This window comes from Lissotriton helveticus, chromosome 4_1 (genome assembly GCF_964261635.1).
Source record: "Lissotriton helveticus chromosome 4_1, aLisHel1.1, whole genome shotgun sequence".
In the NCBI taxonomy this organism is placed as follows: Eukaryota; Metazoa; Chordata; class Amphibia; order Caudata; family Salamandridae; genus Lissotriton; species Lissotriton helveticus.
In genome coordinates, this window is record NC_136063.1 from 62,527,844 (window position 1) to 62,541,508 (window position 13,665).

Here is a 13,665-nt window from a genome sequence, read left to right on the forward strand (position 1 = left end):
ACACTCAAATGCCTCAGGTTGGGGCCCGTAGGAGTACCCATGGGACTGCTCTGTACAACCATGCACAGTGTGACAGGCACCATTGGGTGCTCGCCACAGGGTGCAAGGTTTTACGGAACCACCCCTTTTTTCAATGTGAGCCTGTGTTGTCGCTCAGAACACAGGCTCCCATGGAACTCAATGGAAGTCCAACCGAACGGTGTTCGGAAAGATCGTAAATGGTCGGTCGGACTCACCGAACCCGAGTCGGTCAGAAACCATTCCGACAAGAAGTCGGTTGGAATGCTTTTTCACTGACATCGTAATTAGGCCCTATGTCTTCATCTGGACTCCTCAGCTGCTGCCCAGCTAGGACAGGCTTCCATTCTAAATTGATTTGGGTGACAGCTGATGCTGTTTTTGCTCTCTAGTCTGTCTTTTTCTAGTGGGATGGACTTGCTGTACTATGCAGCTCTCTGGACTCTTCCACCTAGAATCCTCTTGGGTTCATAAAAATTAACTGACCTAACTATCACCGTGGGGGATGATGGTACAGAGGTGGAAGGGTGAGGCCCTTCCAGGCATAGCACCAGTTTTACTTCCATTTCTAGGGCAGTCTATCTGCTACCATTGCACTCCATCTCCTTCCTTCTTCCTTTTATAAAGAATAGGGAGTATTTTGTTTTTGATCACTTCCTTTTCAAAGTGAAAAGCATGTTGGCCAATTGCAACCTCCTTACATGCTACGTAGACAGTCTTTCTTCTGTGTAAAGTGCACTTTTCGCAAAAAGAGCTTTGTTCATCTGTATACAGGTATATTTATTCAGGGCTTATGGTTTTTATGATGCCCTTGGAGAACTAGAATTGTAGGTAAGTAACTTTCCTCTCTTTTCGACACTTTATTTAACACCTCATTTCTCAATGCCTTACTTCTTCAACGTTCTTCAGAGGAAACTTTTAGGAATCTCTAAAGATCACATAATTAAGTCAGCGTGTAGGTGTGGCACCAATATACGGCTCTCTGGTGTTACTTCCGGAAGGGATATGAAGGGAGCTCCTTGAGTCTACCTGTTGGTAAGCAGGAGGAACTGCTGGAAAACATTCCTGATCTAGTCTTGGGGGATATGAAAGGTAAGGAATCTGCAGTTACAGACCCTCCCCACCCCGAAAGAGTGCTATTGAGTGTAGGTAACTCCTTCTCACCTACACATCCCTGGGCATTCTTAAAATCACTAACACTGAACAGGAGTAGGGATCGAGGATGGAAGGATGCAAGAATAAGGCTAGATGAGAGATCTATCATGGCATCAGCAAATAAAGCATCTGGGTGATGAGTAGGAAAGTTAAACTGACAAAATAAAACGGAACAAGATTTTTGTTAAAGTGTGATGCATTAAAAAGTAATGAAATGTCCCAGCTGGCCATACTACATGACATCTCAGATCTCCCTGGTGTGTCTGCATATGAACACCGTTGGCTGGCTAAATAGTTAACCATGGGCAAATTTTGAAAGAGAAAATCGCCCTGCCAAAGGTGAAGGATATTTCCCTGTGAGCAACGAAACACGTGTTGGCTTATGAGGCTAAAAGATTTCAGCAACCAAACAAGAGAATTCCAAAATAAAGATCAAATAAAAAAGACAACTGTTACATTTTTTTGTTTTATTATTAATATTGTTTATTAGCGTGTGCTTGAGGGTGTTTTGTTTATTACTATGTTGTCTTTGACTACATTTTAAGGAGTGGGGTGGTTTTCCCTGCCCCATTAGCACCTCATTTCCTCCCTAGTATGAACAAATAAACGTATTGTGTATTTCTCTGAGGCGCCACCTCCATACGACTCACCACCGACTTCTTGGGATTCCAGTTCATAACAAAACAATAAGAGTAAAACACAAAATAATGCAAGAGTATTGCTGTTACAGGGGCAAAAGAACAACCCATTGCAGTACCCTTAACTTGCAAGAAATCATTGCTGAGCAAGAAAAGGATTTTTCAAGCAATTCTGCATACAGACAGGACTGAAGTACTGATAACAAGGCTAGGAAAGATGTACACTCACAAAAGACACACCAGAAGTATGTAGAAAAACAGGAACATAGAACACGAGGCAGGGAGTCGGCATGTAACAGAGCAAATCAAGAAGAGTGCAGACAGGAGACTATGATCAATGGCTAACACAGGAACAAAGATGAAGGAAATCAAGGGACAAAAAACAGATACGAATAGCAATAAAAAGGAATTGGGTACAGTGAAAAGGATACTGAATCAAAGAACAAGCCTGTACTAGCAGCAGGAACACAACAGAACACAAGGACGTGCAGAAATCAATTGCAAGTCACACAAATCTGCATTCACAGGGCTGAAATAGTTGGAGGCTCCAAGGAGGAGCACAGGTGCAGGGAGAAAGCCAGGAGAAAGGATTTAACCAGGTGTAGGGAATCAAGGAGCCACCAATGAAGGGAAGGCCTGGGAAACCAGGAGACACAAGACAAGGAATAGGAAAACCTCAAACAGAGTATGGATTGGGACAGATATAGAGAATTGGCCACAGTGCAAATATAAAGGGGTCAGAATAACCATAGGATCCAGGAACCAAGTTAGAGAATAGGGAAGAGCCACCAGGCCATGATCTATGAAGGGCCTGCAAGAGGGAACCACAAGAACCATAATGCATCAGGGAACTGAGACACAAACCTGGGCTGGGAGGTGGGGGGAAATGAAGTATACTAAATGGAGATGTGAATTCTTTCCTATATTAATGCAAGGCCTGATTCTCAAAGGATCCTTGTGAGTCAGTCAACCAGTATTTGTATAGCACAGCACTGTCATCCCTAAGGTTATCTTGGCACTGAGGGTGCTTGTCTCCGTCGATAAGCCATGTCTTGAGTGACATCTAGTGGCAGGATGGCAGAATCCTGATGTGTATCATCAGTTGGTAAGATTAAGCAACCTTAAGTCTTTTTTGGTCTGCAGACAGCTCTTGTGTTTTGTAAGGTTTTACCTACTTGAGGACAAAGGTTTACGTTTTTCCCCTTCCTTGGATGTACTAATGCTGTTTTCTCTTTTTAGAGTTACCTTCTTTAGGAGACCCAGCAACATTCCTGTCTACAATGAGTTTCGTCTTGGTAGCATGCTCAACATCAAGGAGTATGGAGAATGAAACCATCTCTATTTCCCATCTATAGTTAAGATTGTATAAGGGCAGATTTGTTTTTGTTTGTGGATTATAAATATTGTGTGGTGTTATTTTGACTGTTACTTGAGACTAAGGAATTCTCATCCCAGTCTGAATGTCAATGTCTCTTCAGAGTCAAGGTCTGAGATTTATACTCTTGAGGTTATATGAATATTTTCTGTTGGTGCAGCTGGGGATGATTGATGTCAGATCTAAATATTATGTTTTGATCAACTAAGAGAGGCTGTATCCTTTTTGTATCTACTTGTAAGTTCACACTATTTTTGATTTCTTACTATTTGAACAAAGGACCTCTATGTTCAATATAGATGTGTTCTAGAGGAGATGTATTCTTCTCATGTTTGGAGACATCTTTAGACTTCCACTTGGGCTGTTCTCTGGTTTCTCACATGAAATTCAGTGAATTCAATTATGTTTTGAAATTATGGTTTCCTTGTAATGCAGGCATTTTTTAAGGTTGATTTTGAACTTATCATAACATGTCTTTGTTTTAATGCAGTGTAGTAATCATAGAATAGTTTTTTTTCTGCACTCAGGGATGGTTTTGTCTTGGTAGTGTGTCCTGTGTGGTGTTTCTGTCAGACTGTGAATATGACATACTGCTTGGGCATATCCTCAACGTGTAAATAATGTAAAAGGAAGGAGATGTGGAGGTAATATTTAGAATATTTACCTGTAATCTTTCTTCCTTGTCTCAGTAGTCATAAGCCTACCAACATTCCTTCCTATCTTCAAACCTCCATCAACAATCTGATAGAGGGCTTTGTGAACCAGGATGGGTGGGAGCAAGCAACAGGAATAAGTGTGGGAAGGCAAAGGGCTGGGAGGAATATAAGATGAATCCAACTGAAAAAGACTCTCTAAAAGTGAGCTGTGGAAGGACACAAATAATGCATCAATGCTCCAAGGAAGAGATAAACACATGAAAAGGAATCAAGACTACTGCGAGATACCAATAAAAAGTAAGCAAATGAGAGTGACAGTGAAGCCAAGTGGTAAGTCCACTGTTAGAAAGCTAAAGGTCTTGAAGAGACAGTGAATGATTCGTCTAGCTGAGACCTAACATTTACACAAGAAAGAGGCAGTAGGGGTTTATAGGAGGATAGCGGGCGTCATCCATGAAAATGAAAAAGAGCTTGGGAAGTGGTGACCATTGGCGGCTGGAGGATAATTATTTAGTAAGTACTGGTGTAGTGTAGTTCCTATATTCCCAATAGGCTCTGCACATTGGAATAATATAAACAGTAGTGTAGACGTAGGACTGAGGTTATCTAGGTCTCTACTGACTATATTAGACTTAAGATTTGCCAGCTAGCTCAGAGGTCACTAGAAACTTTCTCGAATAAACGAGGAGGAGTTTAACCTCCCTGGATAGACAAGAAGGGATTAGCTTCTGACAACCATAAAACATGACAACTTTGCTCCCTCAGAATAAGAGTGTATCTCTAGAGTCATGTGAAAACAATAGACAGCTATTTCACTCAGTCAATTGTGTATTCTTAGTTTCACCAGAGTGCAGACAAAAGAGAGATGGGCGTTTTCAATAAAAGGTGTTATTTATTAAACAGTCTTCTTTCTCATGCAGGAGAAATTAATTGCCATAATTGCAATACTTAATATAAAGTAAAGTGCGTACAGTAAAAGGAGTATTATGAAATAATACTGTAAAAGCATTGATATGGTTTCTTAGCCATAAGACACTTTAAAATGGATAAAATATATACATACATATATACATTGACTAACGTACTCAACTGGTGCTTCTAAATGCGCCTACCCCGGTGTACCTGACCTAAGCCTAATACGTGGGAAGGAGTAAGTAAGTAGCAGTTTAAGTTAAGTTGGTTTTGCCAAGAATCTGAATCAAGAATTCTCTTTAAGGGTTTAGTCAGCTCCGTACCTTGGTAATAGAAAGCAGGAGGTCTGGTATCTCTCTTTCAGGACTCGATATCCCAGCAGCCCGCGAAGGCGGCTGAGAACACTGGAGCTGGATTTCTCGGCAGGAGAAAAGACAGCGTCTCTCTCAGTGCGTCAAAAGGAGGGGCGGCGTCCGTGGGCTCTCGGATCAGCTGGGCTTTCGGGCAGGTAGATATCCGCTCTGCTCCAAAACCACCACCGTGTGTTTGCTTAAGGCAACGTTGGTATATTTATACCTGAAAGGTGCCGGGTTTGACGTAAGGTGGGACATAAGACGTCAATAAAGATGTCACTAAGAACTGGCCGTTCTTGCAGTGCTCACAGGAGTTCTATTATTATTATTTATTTATTAGTTTATATAGCGCTAGAATCACTCCGTAAGGAGTATCTCTGCGCTTCATGCCCAATAAATTAGCAACTACACAGTGGAAGACGATTAAATTTCGTTTTTAAACAGAATAGTTTTTAGCTGTTTTCGGAAGGTTAAATGCTCTTTGCATAACCTTAGGGCCAACGGAAGCTTGTTCCACATCTTGGGGCCCATAGTTGACAGGGCTCTTCCTCCATGTCTAACTTTTTTGATATGCGGCACCACAAGAAGAAAGTTGTTGCTTGATCTAAGGGACCGTAAAGGGACATATGGTCTAAATTTCCTTTCCAGGTAGGCGGGTCCTAGTCCATTCAAGCATTTGTGGATTAGGCAGCATATCTTAAATTTTGCCCTTTGTCTAACATTAAGCCAATGTAATTGCTTAAAGAGGGGTTTGGATGCAGTTCTTGGGGGGGCATTCAGGACCAGGCGAGCCGCCGTGTTCTGCACAACCTGCAATTTATCCAATAGCCCTTCATTGACTGAGAGTAACAACCCATTACAGTAATCAATCCGGCTCAGGATAAGTGCCTGAACCAGGATCTTTCTTGTTGAGTTGGGTAAGAGTGGAAAATTTTTTCGGAGTAAACCAATGGTGTGGAAGCATATCCCTGAAATGTAGGTGACATGTTGTTTTAAGGACAGGTCGTGATCAAGTCGAATTCCAAGATTCTTCACGACCTGTTTGGGTTCAGGGACTGCTCCCAGCTCTGTTGGCCACCAATCAGGGGTCCAAAGTATCTTAGCTTCCCCAAACAGCATGATCTCCGTCTTGCTGACGTTACATTGGAGGTAGTTGTTGGACATCCAATTGGCCACTTCCTCCATGCCAGATGAGAAGGAGTTCCTAACCTCAGCGGAAAGAGTTCTAAACGGAAACAGGAGCTGTGTGTCATCTGCGTAGGATACGGGAACAAACCCGTATCTACGCAGCACTCCTGCCAGGGGTGCCACGTAGATATTGAAGAGCGTCGGGCTCAGGCATGAGCCTTGTGGCACCCCCTTAGAGATCTCAGTTTCCGCTGAGCGAAATGCACCCATGGTGACTGTCTGGGTGCGATCTGTTAGGAAACTCCTTATCCAATCTAGGGCTTTGTTCTTCAGGCCAGCGTTCGACAACCGTTGAGTCAAGATGGAATGTGACACGGTGTCGAACGCTGCCGATAGATCTAACAGAACAAGTATGACAGAGAAACCCTTATCCTGGTAGGCATGGAGGTCATCGGTGACAGACAGCAAGGTGGATTCAGTGCTATATCTGGGGCGGAATCCTGATTGGGATTCATCAAGGGCTTGCACTTGTTCAATGTGGCTGGACAGGTGTTTGTTAATATGTTTTTCTATAACTTTCCCCAGGAAAGGTAGCAGAGAGATGGGCCTTAAATTACTCAAGTCAGACCAAGGTATGGTGGTATTTTTTCTGGTTGGTCTGACGAGTGCTCGCTTCCATTCCTTGGGGACAGTGCCTGAAGTGAGTGATAGGTTAACTAGTTCTGTAACCAGGGGGCTTAAGTGTTCTTCCAAAATGACAAATCAAAACAAAAGCCATGGGGATTTCACAGGTTGCTGGAGGTTTGGTTTGTTTAGAGAACTCGTTGTACTCTCTATGGTCCGGGGAAGTAGCCTTGCTTAATGTGGACGGCCTGGGCTACGACTAATATGTATATGATTCCTATGCCTTTATGAGGATATTATTTATTATAACCACACAAGGGCATAAATCAGGTCCTAGATAGAACTACAACACTGGGATGAAGAAGGAGGAATCGTAGTCATAAAGGTTAGTGGTATGTAATCTAGATGAAGATTCCACCTGCATGTTCAAGTGTCTCGCTGCACTAGCACCTGCTCTTCACTGTTCATGACAGTAACTCACTGTGACTGTGCTCACACCTGCTCCTAGCAGGGCTCATACATCTGCATGTTTAAAAAGTTATTTAGATTCTTTGTCTGCATCAATCCTCATGACTTACCTGGCAGGTAGTTGATGGATCCTTCGGGCAAAGGGACACATCACACCACATATAGATATCAGGCTGGCCATTAAAGATGAATGCCTCGATCTCAAACATGACTTGCAGTGACTGGCCATTCTCTACTACCTGTACATTCATGGTTTGTGTCATTGCACAGCTGCAAAGAGAAAAGCATTGTGAGTCTAGGTTTCAATATCAGCATATAAAGGCACAGTGCCTCCTAAAGGCAACCGACTTGCAGGGCCTGATTCACAAAAGCAAATTAACACTTAAGTCTAAGTCTACTACTATTTGGTATTCATAAAGGAAAGTTACTACTACTAACTTTTCTACTAGTAAGCCTATAACGTTAATAGTAGTTCTAAACCTACTAGTAGTAAAGTTACTGGTTGTAAATTACCTTTGTGAATACCAAAAAGTAGTAAACTTAGACTTACGTTTACTAGTTTTTAGTATTCACAAAGCTAAGCTACTAATAGTAACTTTATTGCAAGTAAAGTTACCAGTAATAAAGTTGCCAGTAGTAAAGTTACTATTAGTCATTTACATTTGTGGATTCCAAAAAGTATTACACTTAAACTTAAATCCAAGTTTTTACCTCTGTGGATTGGGCCCTCAATGTGTCCATCAGTGCCTTACAATGGCGATGGGTGAGATTTCTTTATTTTACAAATGTGTGAATACAGTTCTTGTTATAAAGACAAAACTTAGGTTTAACAAAGTAATCAGTTCCCTGGATGTGTTTGTTTTTCCATCTTTTTGAAAATACTTGAATATGAGCTTGATTGCTTCTGGATCATTTATAAAACAAAATGAACTTCCGACTTCTCTTGTTCCACTTCAATAGCACAAAAGAACCAGAAGCCAACATGTGTTTAGAAACTTAATTTTTTACTTCTTCAGGACTTATAAATAGCATGCATGGTATTGTGTAGTCAGTCATTGATAGAGGTACTGATGTACAGTTTCACATTATACCACACTTTACAGTGAGCATGATAGCTTTATTCTATCACTGCTGGTTGAGTCCTGTAGTAGTAAAGCATTCAACCTGTTGGAACCAATTGCACTGAGTTAGCATGCTCACAGCTACATATTGTATATGCACTATCACAATCCATATCGTACCACAAATCCCTCATCCATGCATTCACCACAATAGGAATAGCCAACAAGTTACTTGAAATAAAAACGTTATGAATATAATTGCAATTAAAATGTTATTTATATGACGCTTACTACCCCTGATACGATGTTGACGTGCTTTTCAGCAAGCAGCTTGCTACTCTGGAACCCAAAATGGATTGGTGGTGGGTTGGTAAAGGGATTTTTTATGTTTTTAATTTTAGCAGTGGACATGTGAGTTTGTTTGTGGGATTGACTAAGATAAAGGAGGGATAGAGAAAGGGAGAGTCTAAAAAGTGCTTTTTGGAAGATCATATTAGTAAAATGAGGTTTGGGATGAGTCAATGGGTGGATGGATAAGGGTTGAGTCTACAAAGAGTTAGTTACTAGGGAGATCATATTAGTACAATGAGGTTTGGGATAAGGCAGAGAGTGGAGCTAGAGGCTATATTGAAAGAGGTATTGGGTGAGACATAGAGTAATGAATTGGAAATAGTTGACGTTTTTTTTCCTACAATAGGAGTAAAGCAATGAATATATAGATACATAACTATATATAAAGATATACATGTATATGGAAACTAATAAAGAGATATAATGTTGTACTATATGATATGAATGGTTAGAAACTCCAACTTTCACATGCTACTGTGCAGAAAGATAATTTATTTCTGTATCTTTTTAATTTTTTTCATTATTTTGGGGGGAAATGTTTTTTTTAATATTAGTTTGTTTATTTAAAATGTTCTTTATTTTTGTTTTATATTTTCCCTAATATTTCAAAACTGAAGCACCTATGGATACTAACATTATGATCATATATACACCTTGTGATAGATAAAATAAAACAGCATATAATCAAATAACCTATATAACATCACATACTGTGATAGATAAAATAAACTAAAACATAGACCCGTAAATAGCTTATATGTGAACTATTCAGTGACCTAAATACATGCTAAGCATAATATATATATACATAAATAATTATATATACTTATGCACAAATACACACACAAAAACATATATAAAACATATCAAATAAAAATAAACAAATGTAAGTAAACACATTAAAAAAAAACATTTCCCAAAAAATTAAGAAAGAAATATACAAGATACAGAAATAAATTATCTTTATGTATAGCAACATGTGAAAGACGGAGTTTCGAACTATTGTTCTATACATGTATATATGGACTTCATATAGTACAAAGTAAAATCTTTCTTTCTCTCTCTAGTTGCCGGTAGGTATTTATAGTTAGGGCCATGTTTATTTGCCTATATCTTTGATGCTGGTTGACGAATCTTCATAAAAGTATACCATGATTCTTGTTGTGCATGGAGAGTTTCAAGGTGGTCCATCAAGCGGGGGCCTAGAAAAGGGGGGTCAAAAAAGTGTTTTTCCGAGGTTAATTCACATAGAGATTTTAGTCGCGACTGCAGCCCTAACAGCTGGACAGAATGACACCAAATTTGGCATAAAGGTAGCTCTTGGTCCAGAAAGAATCCTTTCTGTTATTTGGTGTAAATCCATTCAGTAGAGTTTGAGATATTAAAAGGAATGAGAATTTGTAAATATAGGGATGTGGATCCTCCGAGGATCCAACAGTGCCCATGCTGAAATGTGATTGGCTGCCAACACTTGAAACAGGAAGTGCTGGGAGCCATCTTGGGACTCAAAATAAACAGTTAAAAAAGAGAAGGGGGTAGGGTAGGAATACCCTGACCCCCCTAGGCCTCTTGGAGACCCTGCATAGGGAAAAAAAAATGTTTTACATTTATTTTTCAGTTGTAATCATGCTAGATCCACGGCTTCTGCTGAAAAATAATTTAAAAAAGAAGCACAGACTTCCCTGCTACTAAACTGTTTAGTCCCTGAGTGGGCCAGGTCCCGAGGGCATGAGGAATTATAAAAAAGAGGGTAGCACACGATGACCTCCTCCTAAAGCTTATGTAAGCCCTGGTGAGCGGAGAGGGGTTGGACCTTCAGCTTTTGAGATCTATTGTGTAGAAAAGAAGAAAACCAGTTAAGCACCATCCCTGATAACCCCATCATGTGCTCCAGTAGACCGATGAGAGTATCAGGTTTGTCTGTTTCAAATGCTGACAAAAGGTCAAGTAGGACCAAAAGGCATGATTTCTTTAGGTCCAGCATGCATAGTGCTTCAACCACAATATGAATAAGAGCAGATTCCGTGGTATGACCTTGCTTGAAGCCGGATTGGAATTTGTCAAGAAGTTGGAATTGTTCAATATATCTACAAAGTTGGATGTGAACACATTTCTCCAAGAGTTTTGCCAGTGTAGGAATGGTGGAGATTGGATGGAAATGGTGAAGATTGGTCTGATCAGCTATTTTTCTTTGTATATGGGTTACCTGCTGACATAGCACCACCATGACATATACCATCTCATAAGTATTCCCCTGAACACAGTGGGGAGTCCTACCCCACACCACAATCATCTGCAAGGGGTTTAACTTAACCCGTTTACTGTGGCAGCGATTTCGTCACGGTGCTGGCGTTCGATTGAGAGGGCAGGGCCCCGTCGGCCAACGGACGTGCACAGCACTACCGAGGTAGTGCTTGCGACGGCCATTGGCCGACGGGCGCATTTAAGGGGTTAAGGAGAGGCCCCATGATGAAGCCTACACAAGAATGAATGAGCTTTTGTCCTTGATAATTCTCTTTTCATCCTCTAGATACAGATACCATGTGTTCTTCATAATGTAAGGACGTATATGGCTGGACCTGGAATTCTCCAGCTGTTTCCCATTATAAAAAGAAGCCCTTTACTATTTGAACTATGTGTGAACAGAAATAATTGTAACACCTGTCAATCGTGCAATAGGGTGTAAGGACATATGCCCTGAGAGGTGTTGACACAAGGGTTATCTTGATTAATGTGAACTGCTAACTGTATATTTTCTGTTCTTCTAAGTTTGTTTCGCAGCACTACCATTATTAGGGTCCCAAGGATTCTGTTTTGTTTTCAGATATATAAATGTATTGTTTGTATGTATATTTTTGTTATGTCTTTGTAAATAAATCTGTATTGTACATGTGACGAAAAAACATTTATTATACATAAAAAACTGGATGTATAGAGACTTACATTGGATCTACAACCTAGTGTGAGTGTGTTCTTGAAATAAGATATTCGGTTGGTTTGAGAATGACTTCTCATTGATGGACTAACTCTGGTTTCCATCATTTATTGAAAAAATGATTTTGCTTGGTTTCCCATTACTGGGCATTAAAAAAAGAGTCAGAGTTTCTGTCAAAATTAAATTGAGTTTATTGAGATTTAAGGCAAAAAAAAGTCACTCCACCTCAAGTATCTCACAGGCGCATAATACACTAAAAGTTATAGAACATTACTGAGGAGAGCACAACAGCTTTCTGAATAAGACAATATTCTTTGCAAATTTACTCTAGTCCTGCCCATGATCTAGTAATAAAACAGGTTTTACACTTTTTTATTCATTTCGGTGCACTTCTTTAAGATTCTGTACCTTTGCTACCATTAAGCTTAGACCATTGAACTTGAACCACATCCCCTACTCTTCAGTTGTTCATCCTAACACTTTACAGTTTACCATGCTTCCTTTTATATTTCTGTTGCCTTTTTTAATTATGTCGTCCTTATCCACGTGCACTTACCAATTATTATTAACCCAATGGTGATGCAGTTTAGTACTAGGTTCCCTTACTCTAAGGCATACAAAAGGGTATATAACAGTCAAAGCATGGGGGAAGTGTGTAATTCTATACCATATTTAGCAAATCATCCCATTCACTGTAAGCATTGACTCAGACCATCTATAGATACTCTTTAACCATACAGTTAACAAGTTCATCTAATTCATTGAACCTAGGACACTATGGTGCTGTTTTATGATGCATCATTTTTAATGTCTGTAAAATAAATGTCATTTCATCAGATATTGACTGGGGTCCGTGGTCCATATGTCAGGAATCCTTTTTTCATGAAGGTCTCATAAAACTCAATTAGTTCATTCATAGAAGAACAGTTCACAGCCTTGTGTACAATCCCCCATCACTAGTATAAATATACCATCCAATCCCTTAGCAGATGCTTGACCAGGAGCATAACTTCAGGTAGATAGGAGGTGTTTGGGGTGATACACCCCCCTAAAACATGTAGGCTGTACTAAACAGTTGGGTCAAGTGTTTTCAGTTAGGTATGGTGAAGTGTCTGTCAGATTTTACCATGGACCTCTATGTGCTGACATAGACAGAAGCACTCACATACACACACTCTCTCTCTTGTCTCTGCCTAAAAACTTGGTTAGTTTCAAGTATGAAATCTGCACTTCTCTCTCTTTCCACTGCCACTTGAGCCTTCCTCATGTCCTGCTTTTCATAATGCCTTTTAACTAGATGTGCCAGTGTGATTGTTGAGAAATCAGAAGTTTCCACCACCAATCTTATTGATCCTGTACTAGACTCACAATATCCATGGCCATCTTGGCCTATGGTTTGGCAGGAACCTCATGGAGGAAAGAGGTATTTTATAAATTACTTTTATCTACAGTTACATCAGATGTTATCCCAACCTTACTTTTCAACATACAGCCCTGGCCACCAGTAATGTGACTCGATTCTTGATGAGACTTCTTATGTTGCCCTCATGAGCTAAATCTATAATTTAACATCTCAGTGAGAAAAGTAATATCTGTTTTTCACCCCTGCAGAGTTTCCTTTCATAAAGTGCATTCTGAATCTCCAAAAAGGATTTGAGATTGATTTTTAAAACATGTTTCTTAGGCCAGCCCTCCATCACATAGCTTTCTACTTTTACTGAAGTTGCTATTTCACCTAGACATCTTTCCCACTCTTTTCAGCAGCACTTTCATTATATACATATAAATTCATGTCTTCATCCAAGCTACTGTCCTAAGTATCAACATCCTGGAGAGGTACACATGGTAAACAGTTGGCAACTGCATTTCTTACACCAGGTTGATACTCCATAACTAAATTCAAACTTCTGTATCAAGTAACTAATTGGCTAAACCCTTGATGTGAATGTACAGTATGGATGGTAAACTACATATATAAGTCGAGACTTTCT

The 13,665-nt window shown here is 40.0% G+C and overlaps 1 protein-coding gene across 2 annotated transcripts in view; it reads right to left on the bottom strand.

The window, feature by feature from the left end:
- Positions 1–13,665, bottom strand: part of LOC144828316 (uromodulin-like) — a 597,246-nt gene that overhangs the window by 40,779 nt on the left and 542,802 nt on the right. For both annotated transcript variants that reach the window (XM_078686406.1, XM_078686405.1), the window contains exon 9: positions 7,438–7,597. In XM_078686406.1, coding sequence (XP_078542532.1) covers positions 7,438–7,597 — 160 coding nt within the window. The remainder of the gene's footprint in view (positions 1–7,437; positions 7,598–13,665) is intronic.